The sequence below is a fragment of the Glandiceps talaboti genome, chromosome 19 (assembly GCF_964340395.1).
Source record: "Glandiceps talaboti chromosome 19, keGlaTala1.1, whole genome shotgun sequence".
In the NCBI taxonomy this organism is placed as follows: domain Eukaryota; kingdom Metazoa; phylum Hemichordata; class Enteropneusta; family Spengelidae; genus Glandiceps; species Glandiceps talaboti.
In genome coordinates, this window is record NC_135567.1 from 17,201,205 (window position 1) to 17,220,305 (window position 19,101).

At 37.7% G+C, this 19,101-nt stretch overlaps 2 protein-coding genes across 2 annotated transcripts in view; both read left to right on the forward strand.

Annotated features, from left to right (window-relative positions):
• Positions 1-279: 279 nt before the first annotated feature.
• Positions 280-1,914, forward strand: LOC144450074 (uncharacterized). Its single transcript, XM_078140641.1, has one exon. It carries the CDS (start codon positions 280-282, stop codon positions 1,912-1,914), a length of 1,635 nt encoding a protein of 544 aa, XP_077996767.1.
• An 11,004-nt stretch (positions 1,915-12,918) lies between these two features.
• LOC144450075 (alpha-N-acetylneuraminide alpha-2,8-sialyltransferase-like) overlaps positions 12,919-19,101 on the forward strand; it is a 7,597-nt gene continuing 1,414 nt past the window's right edge. The window contains exons 1-5 of the mRNA XM_078140642.1: positions 12,919-13,076; positions 16,309-16,530; positions 16,960-17,095; positions 17,720-17,832; positions 18,547-18,636. Coding sequence (XP_077996768.1) covers positions 12,919-13,076; positions 16,309-16,530; positions 16,960-17,095; positions 17,720-17,832; positions 18,547-18,636 — 719 coding nt within the window. The remainder of the gene's footprint in view (positions 13,077-16,308; positions 16,531-16,959; positions 17,096-17,719; positions 17,833-18,546; positions 18,637-19,101) is intronic.

Sequence of the window (19,101 nt, forward strand, 5' to 3'; positions counted from 1 at the left end):
AGATACCTGACTCATAGTTTGTACAGATACCTGACTCATAGTTTGTACAGATACCTGACTCATAGTTTGTACAAATACCTGACTCATAGTTTGTACAGATATCTGACTCATGGTTTGTACAGATACCTCACTCATAGTTTGTACAAATACCTGACTCATAGTTTGTACAGATACCTGACTCATAGTTTGTACAGATACCTGACTCATAGTTTGTACAGATACCTGACTCATAGTTTGTACAGATACCTGACTCATAGATGATAGAGGTGTCCACGAGATATGGAGAAGATTACGGTCAAACAAGAACATTCTATGAACACTAACCTGTACTGCAGTCAAGAAAATAGCATTGTGGGTAATATGACTGAATTACTTTCTTGTTCTGATGAACATATCCTGGTGAATGATGAAGAAGAGAGACAAGACAGAGAAGAAGTGATGGTGAAGCAGGAAAATGACAACCACCAGGGTTATTATGATAAAGAATTAAACATGGACATCAAACATGATTCAACAAATGTGTTTCACCATTCTGATAAACCTTTCCAAGTTAAGACAGAGATCAAACCAAATGTTACAGAAAATATGTATTACACTGACACAGTGAAGGAGGATATGAAAATAAAGATAGAAGATGGTGTGATACCAGATGACCATGACATTGACACTGAACAAAATTATTGGAAAGTAACAAGTGAAGACTTTCAATACCCTGTACAAACTGTGAATAGTAAGGCAACTAAACAACTAACCACAGGGGAAGACGCAGACTATAACAAGGCAACTGAACAGCTAACCACAGTGGAAGACCCAGACTATAACAAGACAACTAAACAACTAACCACAGAGGAAGACCCAAATTATAACAAGGCAACTAAACAACTAACCACAGAGGAAGACCCAGACTATAACAAGGCAACTAAACAACTAACCACAGTGGAAGACCCAGACTATAACAAGGCAACTAAACAACTAACCACTGTGGACTATAGTATGTCTGAAAGAGTTCATAAAAATCTTGCTGATGGTTGTGAAAATCCCTTTCCAGTAGGGATACAGCAAGCTTTTTTTCCTCATCAGAGAAATCCAGAAGGTAACCATGACGATCAGCATTATAGCTGTGAAAGAACAAAAAGTACTAAAGAATCCATTTCTACTGGAAAAACATTTGTATGTAAAGAATGTGGTAAAGTGTTTAGTCGAAATTTTGTTCTCAAAAGACATATGAGGGTACACACCAATGAAAGACCATTTTTATGTGAAGTGTGTAGTAAAGTGTTTAAGTACAACATCAATTTGACGAGACACATGAGGGTCCATACTAATGAAAGACCTTTTGTGTGTAAAGAGTGTGGTAAAGGGTTTAATGAAAAAGGTACTCTGAGAGATCATATGAGGATCCACACAAATGAAAGACCGTTTGGATGTGAAGAGTGTGGTAAAGGATTTAATCAAAGAGGGTCTTTGAGAGAGCACTTGCGGAGCCACACAAACGACAGACTATACCTATGTAAAGAGTGTGGCAAGGCGTTTAATTACAATAGCAATTTGAAGGTACATATGAGAATCCACACAAACGAAAGACCATTTGTATGTAAAGAGTGTGGTAAAGGCTTTATTCAGAAAAGTTGTCTAACTATGCACTTGATGCAAAGAACAACTGAAAGACCGTTTATATGTAAGGAGTGTGGTGCAGGATTTTATCGAGAAAGTGATCTGAATGTACACATCAGGATACACACAAATGAAAAACCATATGTATGTAAAGATTGTGGTGCAAGTTTTAATCGAAAAGGACGTCTCAATGTACACATGAGAATACACACAAAAGAAAGATTATTTGTATGTAAAGAGTGTGGTAAAGGGTTTAGTCAAAGAAGTGATTTGAAAAGGCACATAAATACACACAGATGATTGACCATTCATTTGTAAGGGACCGTTTTTTCCACCGGGGGGGGGGGTATGTCAGTGGATTTTTCGAATCGAGCCGACAAAAAGCCACTGACCCCCTATCTGTAAAACAGGCTGACACCCCCCCCCCCCCCCATCACATAATTCTAAATTACATAATTCTGAGGTGGTATTTCCAAGTTTTGAAAAGCTAACGTAAATATATTTTTTTTTTAAATGGGCCTGTAACATTGGTATATGTGCAAATAAGTACATGTACCACATCTCAGACAAGACTATATGCCATTGTAGAAAAGGATTTTTTCTTCCATCACAATCCAAAACACAATGACCCCCTATCAACAATTTTCAAAACAGCGTGATCCCCCCCCCTGCCAATTTCAAAAACAGGGTGACTCCCCCTACTAATCTACCGCCCCACCCCGGGGCAAAGAAACTGACCGGTCCCTAATTCTGGCCTTACCAGCCTATCTACTGCAGAAGTTACGCTCGCGGTAGATTTATTAGCGTTTACTGTAACTTTTAAAGAACTTCCTGTAATACCAATGTTATATTTCGAAATAATTATGGAAAGTTGCTCCGAAATCTAATGAAACTGACGATCGTCAGATCAGAGCTGGGTCAGGACCACGTGTACGTGAATGTCACCTGATAACAGGTCACGTGACTCACTGGAAGCAGCGCTCTTTTCCTTTTGAACTCCTGAGCTTAGGCATATGGTACATGTAAATCGGTTATTACCCGAAATCACCTCTTCGTTTGTCGTGTCACCGTTCGTGCAGTTTCCGTAGCGTGACACGAGTCGTTAGTTACGGAAACGGCACTTCCGGCGATACGACGAACGATCGAGGTGGTGTCAGGTTAGTCCTGCTTACATGACGGTGCACGAGTCTGTATTACTGACTTGACTCTAGACAAATGTCAGAATCGAGTCCCGAATTCCCCCGTATGCAAGCAGGACTAGTGTCAGGTATTAAATAAGGCCTAACAAAAAAAATGTACACGTGTGTGGCTCCGATTTATACGCTCAATTTTAGAATGTGTGGGGTGGAGTTGATTTTTTATTTTATTTGTTGTATACATATGTACAGCCATTACAGATTGGAAGAACAGTTTTATATTGTCTTTTTAAGTTGATGTCCATTTTCGCATCCACTATTTCTTGAAGCTTGCGATATTCACGGTTTTCGCGATTATGATTTTTGAATTGGCTGGCAGTGAATGAGTAGGTGGAGTCAGGCAACCGGAACCAAACAATTTGTTAGGACTAATTAATCACATATATTATATATATTGTTAATGTTTCCTCTTTCTCTTTTTTTTGTGTGTGTGGATATTGACGTGACTGGATATTTTGTTGCAAATTTTTTTTTGTGTGGAAATTTTGGGGTAAAAAAAATATTTTGCGATCTAAAAAGCAGCAAAGTTGATTTTAGGAGATTTTGGGGTAAAAAAATACTTACGATGTAAAAAAGCCCCAAAATCAATTTTGGGGGTTGCTAGGAGATGACCTTTAGAGGGCTGTTCTGAAAAAAATGAATTGATAAGCTCAAGTACATATACGGAGTCAATATATACATCAGTCCCCTTCATTCATGTCATCCACAGTACTGTCATTATGTCACACTAGTTGCCATGGCTATTTGTTCTCACGGTAATATGTTTATTTATTGTAAAATTCAGTTAAACAACAAACTGTCAATCAAGATGACGTAGAAAAAATGACAAGATTTATCCGAGGGTCTATTGGTTGGTTTGGAGAGTCGTCATTGAGTTCGGTTATGTGTTGTTCTTGTTTCGAAAATTGAGATGTTGAGAATTGAGATGTTGAGAATAATCTTAAGTAATTAACTGTAATAAAATAGAAAAATAAAATGTTACAATTTTTAAAATAGAAAGATTATTCCAAAGAATTGACTTTTTTAAAAACGTAAAATTAATATATTTTATACGTCTTACTCTTTATCTATCTATCTATCTATCTATCTATCTATCTATCTATCTATCTATCTATCTATCTATCTATCTATCTATCTATCTATCTATCTATCTATCTATCTATCTATCTATCTATCCATCCATCTATCTATTTATTTATCCATCCATCCATCCATCCATCCATCTATCCATCCATCCATCCATCCATCCATCTAGCTATCAATCAATCAATCTATCTCTATCCATCCAGCTATCTGTAGCCACATTATGTATATCTCAACTATATTCTGATTATATTATTAGATATATTACCTCTCTGTCTCAGTCTGTCAGTCTTTGTCTGTGTCTGTATATAAGTATGTATGTATGTATGTATGTATGTATGTATGTATGTATGCATGTATGCATGTATGTATGTATGTATGTATGTATGTATGTATGTATGACATTGTATGTATGTATGTATGTACTTACGTACGTGCGTGCGTACGTACGTACGACACTGGTAATCGAGCCATCAGTTTTCTAAGATAGACGCAAACTAAATCTATTGCTCTTCAATGTGGTAGATGACACAAGTGGGTGATAGTTCCTCTGTTGTCACCCTGTTATCAACATAGTGTATTACATCATAGACCCAACACATGAATACACAGTAAACATGGCCATGGAAGTTGGAAAACACTATGGAACTTGAACTCCCTACTGAGACGATAATTAAACAAACGTCCATTCAAGAGCTTATTACAGTTGTACCAACATGTTGCGACAATAGTTTTAGTTTGTGTCTATCTTACTAAACCGAAGGCTCAATTACCATCGTAATATGTATGTATGCATGCCCCCCCTCTCCCTCTCCCCTCTCTCTCTCTCCCCCCTCTCTCTCTCTCTCTCTCTCACTCTCTCTCTCTCTCTCTCTCTCTCTCTCTCTCTCTCTCTCTCTCTCTCTCTCTCTCTCTCTCTCTCTCTCTCTCTCTCCAAATCATATCTACTGTAAGGTTTCAGGTTGAGATAGACACCACTACACAAGGTATAATCTGTTGAAGTTCAAACAAAATCCATGGTCACCAGCTAGTGAAAGTTGGTAGAATCTGACAGTTTACAGCTGATTTGATGAAATAAAGAACGAAAATCATTGAAAAAACATATACAGGATAACTGCTTCAGTATATTGACTACATTTTGGGTAATATCGGAAGAGTATGTGTCTACACTTTAATACATTCTACAAACTTTCACTGACTGGTGACCATGGATTATGTTTGAACTTCAAATGATTATACCTATACAGCGCCATCTATCATAGAGTGAACAAGACTGGCAGTTTACAGTTGATAGTGAACAGTGCCATCTATCACAGAGTGATCAAGACTGACAGTTTACAGTTGATAGTAAACAGCGCCATCTATTATAGAGTGAACAAGACTGACAGTTTACAGTTGATAGTAAACAGTGTGCCATCTATCATTGAGTGAACAAGACTGGCAGTTTACAGTTGATAGTAAACAGCGCCATCTATCATAGAGTGAACAAGACTGGCAGTTTACAGATAGTAAACAGCGTCATCTATCATAGAGTAAACAAGACTGACAGTTTGTAGTCGGTATCAAACAGCGGCATCGATCTATCATGAGTAAACAAGACTGACTGAAGTATGATACCATTCTGTGTTTCCGCTGCCCGCTCGCCAAATCACAAAACATTTGGCGAGAAGATTTTCGCTCCAATTAGCCAAACATGCGACCATTACATCAAGTTAGTTAGCTTGTTGACTATGCGGGCCAATTTTACACACGTATATTTCTAACTTTAGAGCACTGAATGGAATCAAAATGAATCTAAATGACTTTGATACTTACTATAAAAAAACATTTACTTGCCTTCCTTGTCGAGAATTGGGTAAACAAAAATTAATCAGTCAATTAATCAATATCACACAAAAAATTTGATTTATTTCACCATCAAAATTCATCCTTCCATTGATCAATATCACAAAAATAAATAAGTTTTATTGCATCACAAAAATTAATCATTGAATCATTGAATCAATCAATCAATCAACCAACCAACCAACCAATCACTCAATAAATGAATCAATTAATCGAATGATCAATCAATTACATGCTCACTGCTCCCTGTGGAATTACCACCTTGTAAGCATACACACACACACACACACACACATATATATATATATAATATATATATATATACATATGTTCCCTATTGAACCCCCACCATATTCACATACGCATTCTTTTCATTTTGTGTGTATCGCCATGTGTCTTTTCACAGAGCTACTGTGACTGAATCCTTGACCACACTCTTTACATATAAATGGTCTTTCATTTGTGTGTATCCTCATGTGCACTTTCAGAGCATTGCTGTTATTAAATCTTTTACCGCACTCTTTACAAGGAAACGGTCTCTCATCTGTGTGAATTCTCACGTGTACATTCAAACCCCCTCTTTGATGAAACCCTTTACCACATTCTTTACATACAAATGGTCTCTCATTTGTATGTACCCTCATGTGATCCTTCAGAGTAGTGTTTATATTAAACCCTTTACCACACTTTGGACAAACAAACAGTCTCTCATTTTTGTGTATCATCATATGCACTTTCAGATTGCACTTGTGGTTAAACTGTTTACCACATTCTTGACAAACAAATCTTCTGTCATTTCTGTGTATAATCAAATGCTTTTTGAGATAATTATTTCTATTAAACCCTTTACCACATTCTTTACATACAAATGGTCTTTTGTTTGTAATGTGTTCCTCAGTAGTTGCTGTCATTGCACTGTTGTATTTCTGGGTATCATGTCCATGGCCTTCTGCTGGATTCAAAGAACAGGGAAAACCAACTTGCTGTATCCCTATAGGAAATGGGTTTATAGAAACACCAGTAGAATTTCCATGAACTCCTGTTGACATGCTACAGTCGTCCACTGTGGTTAGTTGTTTAGTTGCCTTGTTATAGTCTGGGTCTTCCACTGTGGTTAGTTGTTTAGTTGCCTTGTTATAGTCTATGTCTTCCACTGTGGTTAGTTGTTTAGTTGCCTTGTTATAGTCTATGTCTTCCACTGTGGTTAGTTGTTTAGTTGCCTTGTTATAATCTGGGTCTTCCACTGTGGTTAGTTGTTTAGTTGCCTTGTTATAGTCTGGGTCTTCCACTGTTGTTAGTTGTTTAGTTGCCTTGTTATAGTCTGGGTCTTCCACTGTAATTAGTTGTTTAGTTGCCTTGTTATAGTCTGGGTCTTCCACTGTAATTAGTTGTTTAGTTGCCTTGTTATAGTCTGGGTCTTCCACTGTGGTCAGTTGTTCAGTTGCCTTGCTATTCACAGTTTGTACAGAGTATTGAAAGTCTTCACTTGTTACTTTCCAATAATTTTGTTCAGTGTCAATGTCAAGGTCATCTGGTATCACACCATCTTCTATCTTTATTTGCATATCCTCGTTCACTGTATCAATTGAGGAGACAACTTCTGCTCCAACATTTGGTTTGGTTTCAACCTTGACTTGCAAACGTTTATCAGAATGATGAAATATATTTGATGAATAATGTGTGATGTCCATGTTTACTTCCTGTCTCTCTGGTCTATTTTCTCCAATTTTCACAACGATTTCTTCCTCAGAAAAATGAGGTAACTCCATCAAATATCCATTTTCTTCATGATTATGACACAGGTTGCATTTCTTGGAATCTTCATTCTTGACTGTAATCTTCTCCATGTCTTGTGGACACCTCTATCATCTAAGAGTTCAGCATCTGTTAGAAAACCATACATATATGATTACCCATTTTGTTCAGTTATAACATTTGTGCCTTTGATGTCATACTGTAAACCTGCATATTTTCACGACTAGAAAATTTTGCGATTTTACAGTCTTCATGTAGTTCACAAAGATTAATTTTCACTAATAACCATACTGGTACATTGCATTATGCAGAAATATATATTTTCGCTACTACTTATTTTCTCGTTTTTTGTTTTGTAGCGAAATTAGCGAAAATAAATCTTACGCGAACATTTATCACACAAATAAAAACTTTTATTGTACACAGTACCTTTGGTGTACAACTGGATGTTCTCTTGCTTGTAAACAAAAGTCCTCATGTCATTGTAAAGCTTTCCAAAAATGCTTAATTGATTTTGAGATGTCTTAATTTTTGTCATATCTCCCTAAAATACAGCAGATATCAAAGGGTTGCCAAAAGACTCACTATTTGTATCATACACATTTTATGTTCCCTAAGAACAACTTAGATAGATAAGAAACAGGCTTCCCATAGACCACTTACAAATATAAACAATCAGAGTGTCAAGTACCACTGCAGTGGCAGTAGCAGATCCTCAATGACAAGTCTAGTGCCACCACCCATGATATTTCTCGTCACTGAACATTTCCCAACAAATAAATCACACAGAACTCCTCGAACGCTTCCATTCTACCTTATAATACCAAATGCAAACTAATTATTTCATTTCTCGTGCAGCACAAAACCACTCAAAAAGTCACCATAGCGATAGCCATTTGGCCGGGCATGTACCGATGTCATGCATATGCTGACACTTGTGCCACCATCACTACAGAGACTGTTTTGAGTGGTTGTGTGCTGTGCAAGAACTTAAATAATAGCCTTCTATGTGGTGTTTTAAGGTAAAATGGAAGCATTTGAAGAGTTCTGTGTGATTTATTTGTTGGGAGATGTTCAGCTCAAGAAAAATCGTGGCCTGGGGTATTGTGGATGGTGGCACTAGCCGTTTCACTGAGGAATGACTTGTGCCACCGCAGTGGCAGTAGTCTCTCCAGTGAGGGCCGGCTGCTGACACCTGGGTGGTACTAGACTCGGCCATAAACAATACCATCCAACCCTAACTGATACACAGACACAAACACGTCCTTTGAACAACTGCAGGCTAAGATTTTGACACATACAAATTAATGATAGAAAGAATTCCACTCTCCTTGCATGGTTCGACCCCATAGTGACGTGTGTGTACACATATAATGCTAGTCCTGCTTGCAGATAGTGCACGGGTCTATATTACTGACACAACCCTAAACACGGGACAATTGTCAGAATCGAGTCCCGGATTACACCGTATGCAAGCAGGACTAATACAATGCCTGCTTGTCAGCAGGAGTGTGATGTTGTTTGTATTTGAAATGTTTATATTTGCTCAGACCACTAAAAAATTAGTGGTCTGAGGTATTTGTAATGAGTGGTATTTGTCTGGGAGAAAGATATTAACGTGAGATATTTATAGGTTTGCATGGCAACGAAATGATATTCTAGTGGGTTAATAGTATGACCTTTGACCCCACATATGACCTGGTCTTTTTACGCATACTTGATATTATGACAGTTTCGGATAAAATGTTTACGATCGTGGCCTGGACGAGTCACTATTCACTATTTGTCAGAAAACAGAGTATATGTTCGAAAAGAGACTGTCGACAGTCGTTCGTGCCTTTTTTGCTACATTTCATCTAAATCAAAGTCATCGCCTCGCTACGTAGCACTGGATACTATAGTCTTGCTGCTAGACGTTCGGGCTTTCTTTCGATACCATAAGCGAACGAAGTTCGCAGTGAGGGCTTGCCCGAACAGTCTAGCAAATGTCATTTTCAGACCGGACATTCCATTCAGATTACGTTAAGCGGTGCGTTGGGCCATGTATGCATATATATACTTTAATATATTCAATCTCTGCATGCAGGTGTTGACAAACACATTTACGTCATCCGACATTACTATGTCTTATCAGTTTATAGTAATTGTGTTTGATGAGTGTGTAGACGTTGTCATTCACACATTTTAGTTAACACATTGGTGGTTATTTTTACAAGCCCCTCCTTAAGATGAATATGCATGAAAAAATAGCTATTGTCCTCTGTTCGTGCTTGTCGCTAATACGGTTCTCCAGTGATTGGCAGTTATTTATATCCTGATGGCATTTGCTAGACCTTGGATGTTCCAGCCTCGATAGCGATGTTCGGTCGTGTGTTGTATTCTATCGGAAGAACATCCGAGGTCTAGCAGATAGACTATGGATACTAATGCGTACTGATAGGAACTGCGATTGCCGAAGGCACGAACTTTGAGTGCCGAAGTCTAGCTCTCGGCACGAATTCCCGACTTATCAGGCAAGCTTGTCGAGTAGATTTTCGTCAAAATGAGATGTAAAATTACATAGTATACCTACCATTAATTAATAAGATGTTCCGACTTCATAATTTACAGGGTTGATATTAATGCTGCAACACAGCTCAAAAACACACAGAAGCACTGACGACTCAAGTCTTACTGAAGCTTGAAGTACGAAAACACAACAAAGAGGTCAACCAAATAGCGCCATCAAGCGGTAACCCCTATCTTCACAATAGGCTAGGCTAAGGGCGCGTCAACGTGTCAAACACTGGGTGGTCTTTTTGATATTTTTCCCCATAAGGATACATATACTTACGCTTTTCATGACAAAATGACCACCCCATCTCGTCATCAATGAACACAGTACTTATCATAATGTTATAGTGATAATTGATGTACATCTTTTCATTTTATCTTACAAATTATAAAAGGTGAGAAAAGCTGGTCCGAGTTACTGAAGTATATGGTTTTAATAAATGTATTTACAACTGTAAGCAAAGAGAGCCTGGAAACCGTATAACAAGCAAACGACCAAGCAATTTTAGTAAAATGTGCGTCGAGTTAGACAATATGTTTCTCGTTTATTGTCCTTAGGACTCTTGTTCATTGAAAACGGAAAACTTGTGGTGACCACTTTCCTTCCGAATCGGATTATAGCTATTGTTGAAGTGCAACCGAACTCTTTACCAGCCAATTGCCTCACTGAGAAGTCTGACAATACCGATTACATGAATAAAACCCGACGTGTGCACCAGCTTTAACACTGGTTCAACTAACCACAACTATAGCAACTCAAACAGCTGTGTTGTCTGATTTTCCGTCTCACTGCTTCTACTATGACTACTAAATGCTGTTTTGAAAATTGTGGATAGGGGGGTCATTGTGTTTTAAATTATATTTTCCGTTGTTTTTTCATATATGGTCTCTGTGTTATTGGTTCCTTCTCAGCAGACTTATTTTTATAGACAAGGCCATGTTTTATAGTTACTAAAATTTAATATAAATTAAACAATTTTTGAGAGCTAAAATGCCTTAATTCAGGGTTGTCGTTCTAGTGATTCAGCTTCCTTATTTCTATTACTACTTATGGTCTCTGTGTTATTAGTTCCTTCTCAGCAGATGTACAGCCATTACAGATTGGCAGAATAGGTTTATTTTGTCTTTTTTAGCTTGATGTCAGTTTCTGCATCAACTATTCTTTCAAGACTTCCCAATGTTTACGATTTTTTTTCATAGATACATACAGATTTTTTCTCGAATACGTAAAAAAAAAAGTTAGGATCGGCGTGAAAAAACTAGGTGGGGTTGGGTAACCGGAACCAAACAACTTTTTTTTATTCTCTCGGGTTTTATTATTGTTATAATTCAACCATGAACATATAGACATATATGATGCGATTTTACGCAGGAGAACATTAATTGTATACATCTATAAATGTCGCAATAAAAAATAATCTCTGTCTCTCTCCCTCTGTCTGTCTGTCTGTCTGTCTGTCTGTCTGTCTGTCTGTCTGTCTGTCTGTCTGTCTGTCTCAATTATTTCATTTCTCGTGCAGCTCACAACCACTTAAAAAGTCTCAGTAGAAACAACCATTCGGTCGGGCATATATACAGGTGTCATGCGTACGCATAATAACGCTGATCACACTTGTGACACCATCGATGATGAGGGCTGGCTACTGACATCTGGATGGTACTAGACTTGGCATTGACTATCTATCGGTTAGGCTGGGGTCAGAATTTACTGGAGAGGGTGGGGCTGGGGAGAAATTGTTTTGTTCAAAAAAAAATCGTAGCCCCCTCCCTCCCGGCTACACATATATTAATGTGTAATTATACAGTTGCCCCTCCACATCAGAGATGCATAGTATAGTATGGTAAACTACATTAAACTAACAGTGGAAATCAACTTCAGCATCCATACATAACATTGAGAGATTTCTTTACAAATATATGTAGGCTTTGCGAAAAAGGACTCACATTGAGCTGAACTTGGGGATGCCTGGGCTTTCTCTTTCAATCTTGATTCTGGGAAGAAACAGCATCGCCCATGATAGCTAGTAGGGTGGGTGTGTCCCCTCCCACAGTAAGCACTTTAAAAAAAATAAGGACATGTACGAGGCCATTTAATGGCATAACATTTCAACCATACGCATTATCGAAAGCCACAGAGTACTTGATAATTGTTTTCAATACCCCAATTTACTCGAGTCAATACATCATTATACAACTGTATGGCTATATTACCTACATTACTTACCTATTCAAAGATATATTGGAAGACACACACGTTTGCGTAGCTATACTGCCTCAGAATTAAATGTATGGTAGGTAAATGAAGTGTACAATTTGCAAACAGAGACACATAGATGAGAGAGAGAGAGAGACAGAGAGAGAGAGAAAGACAGAGAGAGAGACAGAGACAGACAGACAGACAGACAGACAGAGGAAGGCATACACAAATACATTCGCGTTGCCCAGTGTTACCCAACTCATCACTGAATATAGGTATTGTGGCGAAGCTGCGAGGAAATTTTTAATCTACACGGTAAACGATCGCTCCTGAGGTTTAATTTGGATCAAATCATGAGCAAAATATTTCACCCTGCCCCTTTCAGACTTTCTTGCCCCCCCCTTTGAACCCTCAATTTCTTCCATGCCCCAATTCCCCCCCCCACCGTAAAGTCTGACCCCAACCTTATCTTAACTAGTTGGTTACGTAATCGTAACGACTCTGGGGAAGACTCTTTTTGTTCTCATACCAATTAGCCTTTGTCCATTATGTACCTGTTTTCAATAGTTCTATCATGTGATGGTCTGCACCATGTAAGCATTCATTGTTTAGTCAACGAATTGCACTGCATGTATTGTTAAGTACATGTAGCTGTATAGGTGTGAGGGAATCAAGATGTTCAGTCCAACATTTAGTAAAGGTTGTCGAAGGATATACGGTGCACTTTTTCTGCTGAGTTTGTTTTTCAATCTCCTCATGCTCCGTGATCGATGTGAGGAGAAGATTCTGAAGGATGACGTCATGGGAGTAAATTCCACGTTACCAACTCACAGGTATGGTGATGACAAATCTCATAAATTTTCAGGTTGACTAGTTTGTTGATTACTATACGACGGTCTCAAACGAATTATTAACCCATATGTTTGTCTCACTGTTACTATCATTCTCAAGAAGCTCTGTGGATAGATTTTTCTTCAGATATATTTAACTACAAGACAAGTCTATGGGCTAACCATCGATCTTCTAACGAGCAGTGTTCTACATGTATTTGTTAGACCATGGATCTATTATTATTGAGATAATAGATCCATGGTTTGACAGGCTTTGTCATCACCTATTCATACCACTAAGTTCCGGGTCAGACGGATATACAACTGCAGACACAAGACTGTGTTAACATACGGAACTTGTTACAAACAGGCAAAGTAAACAAATGAATTGCATTGATAACATTTAGCACAGCATGTTGGTACAGCAGAGACTTGCATTACATTTCATGATTTGATAAGAACTGTTTTGTCAGGGGAACTGGAAATATGTTTATGAATGTGAACTATTGTGTAAGGTGGCCATACAGGTGATGATCAGCCATTGGTGACCTTTCAATGTTATTGTGATTATAATTAGAGTTGTTTAGTTCTATTGTACAGATCATAGTCTAGATGTAAACTTGGTCTCTAATGAAACTAAATCTAGCTGGTCAAAGTCTCTCAATCAGCACAAAAAGTTGTCAATCTAATCAATGAACCCCAACTGCTATAGTGACGTAAACATTGTATACTATAAGTAGCATCCTGAGTAGTCTTGCTGCTACACGTTCGGGCTTTCTGTCGATGCTATAACTATAAGCGAACGAAGTTCGCATGTGAGGGCTTGCCCGAACTCGGATGTTCCATCCTCGATAGCGTTGTTCGGCTGTGTGTCGTATTTTATCGGAAGAACATCCGAGGGCTAGCTGATGGACTACATCCTGAGCTGACCAATATACCATATTTGGACATTATATAAAATGCACACTAACTTATTGAGGGACTGTGTTATTGGTTAAAATTCTGTGATTGTTTAACAAAGACATGATGTTAATGACTGTGGGTGCGTGGTAGACTGTCGACAGTCGCTCGCGCCTTTTTTCCCCTACGCTTTATATAAACTTAAGTCGTTGCGGCGCTCCGATCCGGCGCAATACTACTTTTAGAATCGCTGATTCGGCCCTCGATATCAGTATGCGATTATAGTAGTGTTCCGCCGGATCGGAGCACGGCGACGACTTAAGTTTAGATAAAACGTAGGAAAAAAAGGCGCGAGCGACTGTCGACAGTCTAGGTGCGTGGCTGTGGATGAATTTAAAATTGTATCTCATGCATCTCAGGACTTCTAGAGTAACGACTTTGACTATACTCTGAGTGGAGGTGTAAATTATAATGATACCGTATAGGAACATGCAGGACTATGGAATACCAGACATTGGCGACGTTTAGATCTATTGCACAGATCGGGAATCGGCCGTGGACTAGTCTAGTTCCTATACGGCATCGTTACCATTTACACCTCCACTCACATAGTCTAGTTACTATACAGTATTGTTACCATTTACACCTCCACTCACATAGTCTAGTTCCTATACGGTATCATTACCATTTACACCTCCACTCACTAGTCTAGTTCCTATACAGTATTGATACCATTTACACCTCAACTCACAGTCTAGTTCCTATACAGTATCGTTACCATTTTCACCTCCACTCACATTATCTAGTTCCTATACAGTATCATTACTATTTACACCTCCACTCACAGTCTAGTTCCTATACAGTATCATTACCATTTATACACCTCCACTCACATAGTCTAGTTCCTATACAGTATCGTTACCATTTACACCTCCACTCACAGTGTAGTTCCTATACAGTATCATTACCATTTACACCTCCACTCACATAGTCTAGTTCCTATACAGTATCGTTACCATTTACACCTCCACTCACATAGTCTAGTTCATATACAGTATCGTTACCATTTACACCTCCTCTCACATAGTCTAGTTCCTATACAGTATCATACCATTTACACCTCCACGCACATAGTCTAGTTCCTATACAGTATCGTTACCATTTACACCTCCACTCACATAGTCTAGTTCCTATACAGTATCGTTACCATTTACACCTAACATCTACACTAGCCGAGAACCATTGTGACAAATGTAGAAGGCTTAAAATTGTTGATACAGGAAAGGAAAAAGAAAAGATGAATAAATACTCCGCGGGCTTGTATAAATGTGTTTTGTATCACACATGACATCCAAGCCGTAACTCACACACGAAGCATATCGCAAATGTCAACAAAATTCACAGAGCAGTAGTATTCTAGTAAGGCCTAAAACAAAGCTATTTGGTTCCGGTTACCCGACTCCAACTAGTTTTTCACTGTCGACCCTATTTTTTAAAATATATATTCGAGAAAAAATAATAAAATCACGAAAATTGTGACATCTCGCCAGAAAGAGCGGATGTGGAAACTGACATCAACTTAAAAGACAATATAAAATCTGTAACGGCTGTACATCTGATGAGAAGAAACCAATAATACAGATACCATATTGAATGCGACGGAAAACATAACTACCTGAACTAGACACTTACAAACACGCAAAGTAATTATAAAATAAAATAAAAAATCTACCTACGTACCTCACCTATTATAAATTTGAGCGTAATCGGAACCAAACAATTTCGACTCCAATATCTCTTTGATATCCTTGGTTTTAAAAATTCGACGCCTCGCTGGTTCGTAGTGTTTTTGAGTTTTAAAATGAGTGTGACTCTATTAATGTCTTTTCTGTTTTTGAATTGTGGTCTATTTATTACGTATTTGGAGGCCATCGGGCCATAAATAAAATATACCAATATTACAGAAAAGCGGTACTGAAAAGGCAATGAAACTGTTACATAACACTGTTAACTTCTTCATGGCATGATTCGTAGTGTTAAACTCTGCAATTGTTGTTTTCAAAATAATATGAAATGTAACTATACATGAAGTGTTTGAAGTATTTTGTTGTATAAAACACTGTATGTATGTATGTATGTATGTATGTATGTATGTATGTATGTATGTGTGTGTGCATGTGTCATGTGATTATTGATTAATGAAGTTTGAGTCGGCATGGGGTTAATTGTTTACTTTCCAACTGATAACCAAGAGGATTACTCGTCTGTTACCATGGTTACTACATTGCAAAACGGGCAGTTAATTCTTCCAGTAATATAGTTGTTCTCTTTGCAGTCAAACTATAAACGAAAACGACACTTGGCAAAAACACAACTTACTATTACCTAACGACTTCCCACAAGAAGAAAACTTTGAGACCTATACACCTTGTTTACCAATCAACATTACGAAAAGATTTCCACTAGAACAAAGAAATTCGTCTTCGTTTATCAGGAATATTACTGAACTACTTCTGAAACCATGGAAACACAATCTTCGTAACAGAGACCTTATTAGGTAAGAAGATTTCACGTTTGCTGAAATTAATATTCTATAGAGAGAGAGAGAGAGAGAGAGAGAGAGAGAGAGAGAGAGAGAGAGAGAGAGAGAGAGAGAGAGAGAGAGAGACACACACACAGAGACACAGAAAGAGAGCGTGTGTGGGAGGGGAGGGAGGGATAGAGACAGCGACACAGAGAGAGAGCGTGTGTGTGGGGGGGGAGGGAGGGAGGGAGGGGAGCATATCTTTTGTTAAGTGGTATTTACTCCTCTTTATTTTTGCGAGAGTAGGAGAGGCAGACTGATAGATCAAAATGACTGGTAATTTTGATAACTTAAAAAAGTTAAAGTATTGTCATGTACTTGTCAGTGACCCCCTAAATAATCATGTTATATCACACTGAAAATAAGGAAAAATAGAAATGTGACTGTCCTTTTTCTTTTCAGGGAAAATTTGCGTTCGATGGAAATGGAAGATTTTAGTTTGAATAAATTAAATCACCCAGTTGGGATTAAGCTGACGTTGGCATCGCAAAATGTTGTCTCCCAGATGACGTCCGAAATATACAATCTTCTACCAGAGGTAGCGTACATCTCCTTGTAGTCCAAGTAAAATGTGCTACCAAGGTAGTACAAGTCACGTGTGATGCTTTCGTGTGAGAAAGACCGGGTCTCCCTTGAGAAAAAAAAACCCATACCCAATAGAATCTCCATCCCCTTTCCCTCTATTATAGTTAAAATGGTGTAAGCTTGGTGTTCCACTCATGGGACATTACGTTTTTGACACAGAGCTAGACATACATATTTCAACTCTAGACTAACAATAACAGAGACACAATAAACACAGCAGGATCCTTTACCCAATCACATTGACATGGCTAGACGTTCACAGTGCACTAAAAACAGTCTTCTGATGAAAACATTACACATGGACTTAATAATTTTATTGGCTTCAATTGTTTATTTCTAACTCAGTGATTATCAACAGATCACCCAATCGCATATAATTTTTCCTTTTACCTTAGAAGTTGAGTGTGTATTAAATGTCATGTCACATGCGTGAAACACCAAGCCTACTTCATTTTAGCTGTAAATATCATGTCACATGCGTGAAACACCAAGCCTACATCATTTTAGCTGTAAATGTTGTAGTGATATATGGCTCTTTTACTGCTATAAATATTTTAAATCTGTGGTATTTTTTTAGGATGATGAATTTGGGAAGACATCATGGAAATCATGTAGTCTTGTTGGTGGTAGTGGTGTTATACTTAATTCTAGCTGTGGTCAACAGATAGATAAGAGTGAAGCAGTCTTTAGGTAAGTTTCCTTATCTGCGAGATAGGAAAGCATAGCTGTTTGCAGCGCTAGATAGTTAGACATATTTCTGGATGTCGCTAGATAGTAAGATAGTCGTTGGTGACGCTAGATAGTAAGATAGTCGTTGGTGACGCTAGATAGTAAGATAGTCGTTGGTGACGCTAGATAGTAAGATAGTCGTTGGTGACGCTAGATTGTAAGATAGTCGTTGGTGGCGTTAGATAGTAAGATAGTCGTTGGTGGCGCTAGATAGTAAGATAGTCGTTGGTGACGCTAGATTTTAAGACCATCGTTGGTGGTGCTAGATATTAAAACAGTCATTGGTGGCGGCGGTAGATAATAAGACAGCCGTTGATGTCGACAGATAGAGAGTCGTTGGTGGCGCTAGATATTGAGACAATCGAGGATGAGATAAACAATGCTTTCCAATAATGGTAACAAGGATATTCAGTATAAGCTCTTGTAACAACACAACATGGTAAAGTCGATGATGGCGCTGTATTCGTAAAACATGGCTTATATAAGCAAAGCGTCATCGACAAAAGTATCCTCCATTATAAGATGTACAATTGTTTGACTATCCATTCCAATGACGATGTTGTTGTTGTTGTTGTTGTTGTTATTGTTATTATTATTATTATTATTATTATTATTATTATTATTATTATTATTCTTGTTGTTGTCATCATCACTGTTTTTTTTTCGTATAATCAGAATGAACACACCACCACTAAAACCATTTGTGAAAGATGCCGGCAATAAAACGACACTAAACACATTTAACAAATCAATCCTTATTAAAAGGTAATTATTTAAAAACAACTTGCCTTGTTAAATGTTACTAATGTCACATGATATATTATTATTGCCTTATTAGGTATTATTATTACCTTGTTAGGTATTATTATTGCCTTATTAGGTATCATGATTGTGTTAGGTAAAATTTTGGTCTTATATATTATAATTGCCTTATTAGGTATTAATGCTTTATGTATCATTATTGCCCTATTAGGTATTATTATTGTTACCCTATTAAGTATTATTATTGCCTTATTAGGCATTATCTTATAAGTTATTATTATTGCTATATGTATTTTTTTTTACCTTTTTAGGTATCATTATTGCCTTATTAGGTAGTACTCTTGCCTTATTAGGTTTTACCAGTGTGTTATTATGTATTATTATTACCATATTATGAATGTATATGCGCATATATCTGTGTTTACATTCTGTAACTGTTTCTACAACAACGGCGGTAACTGTGGGGGC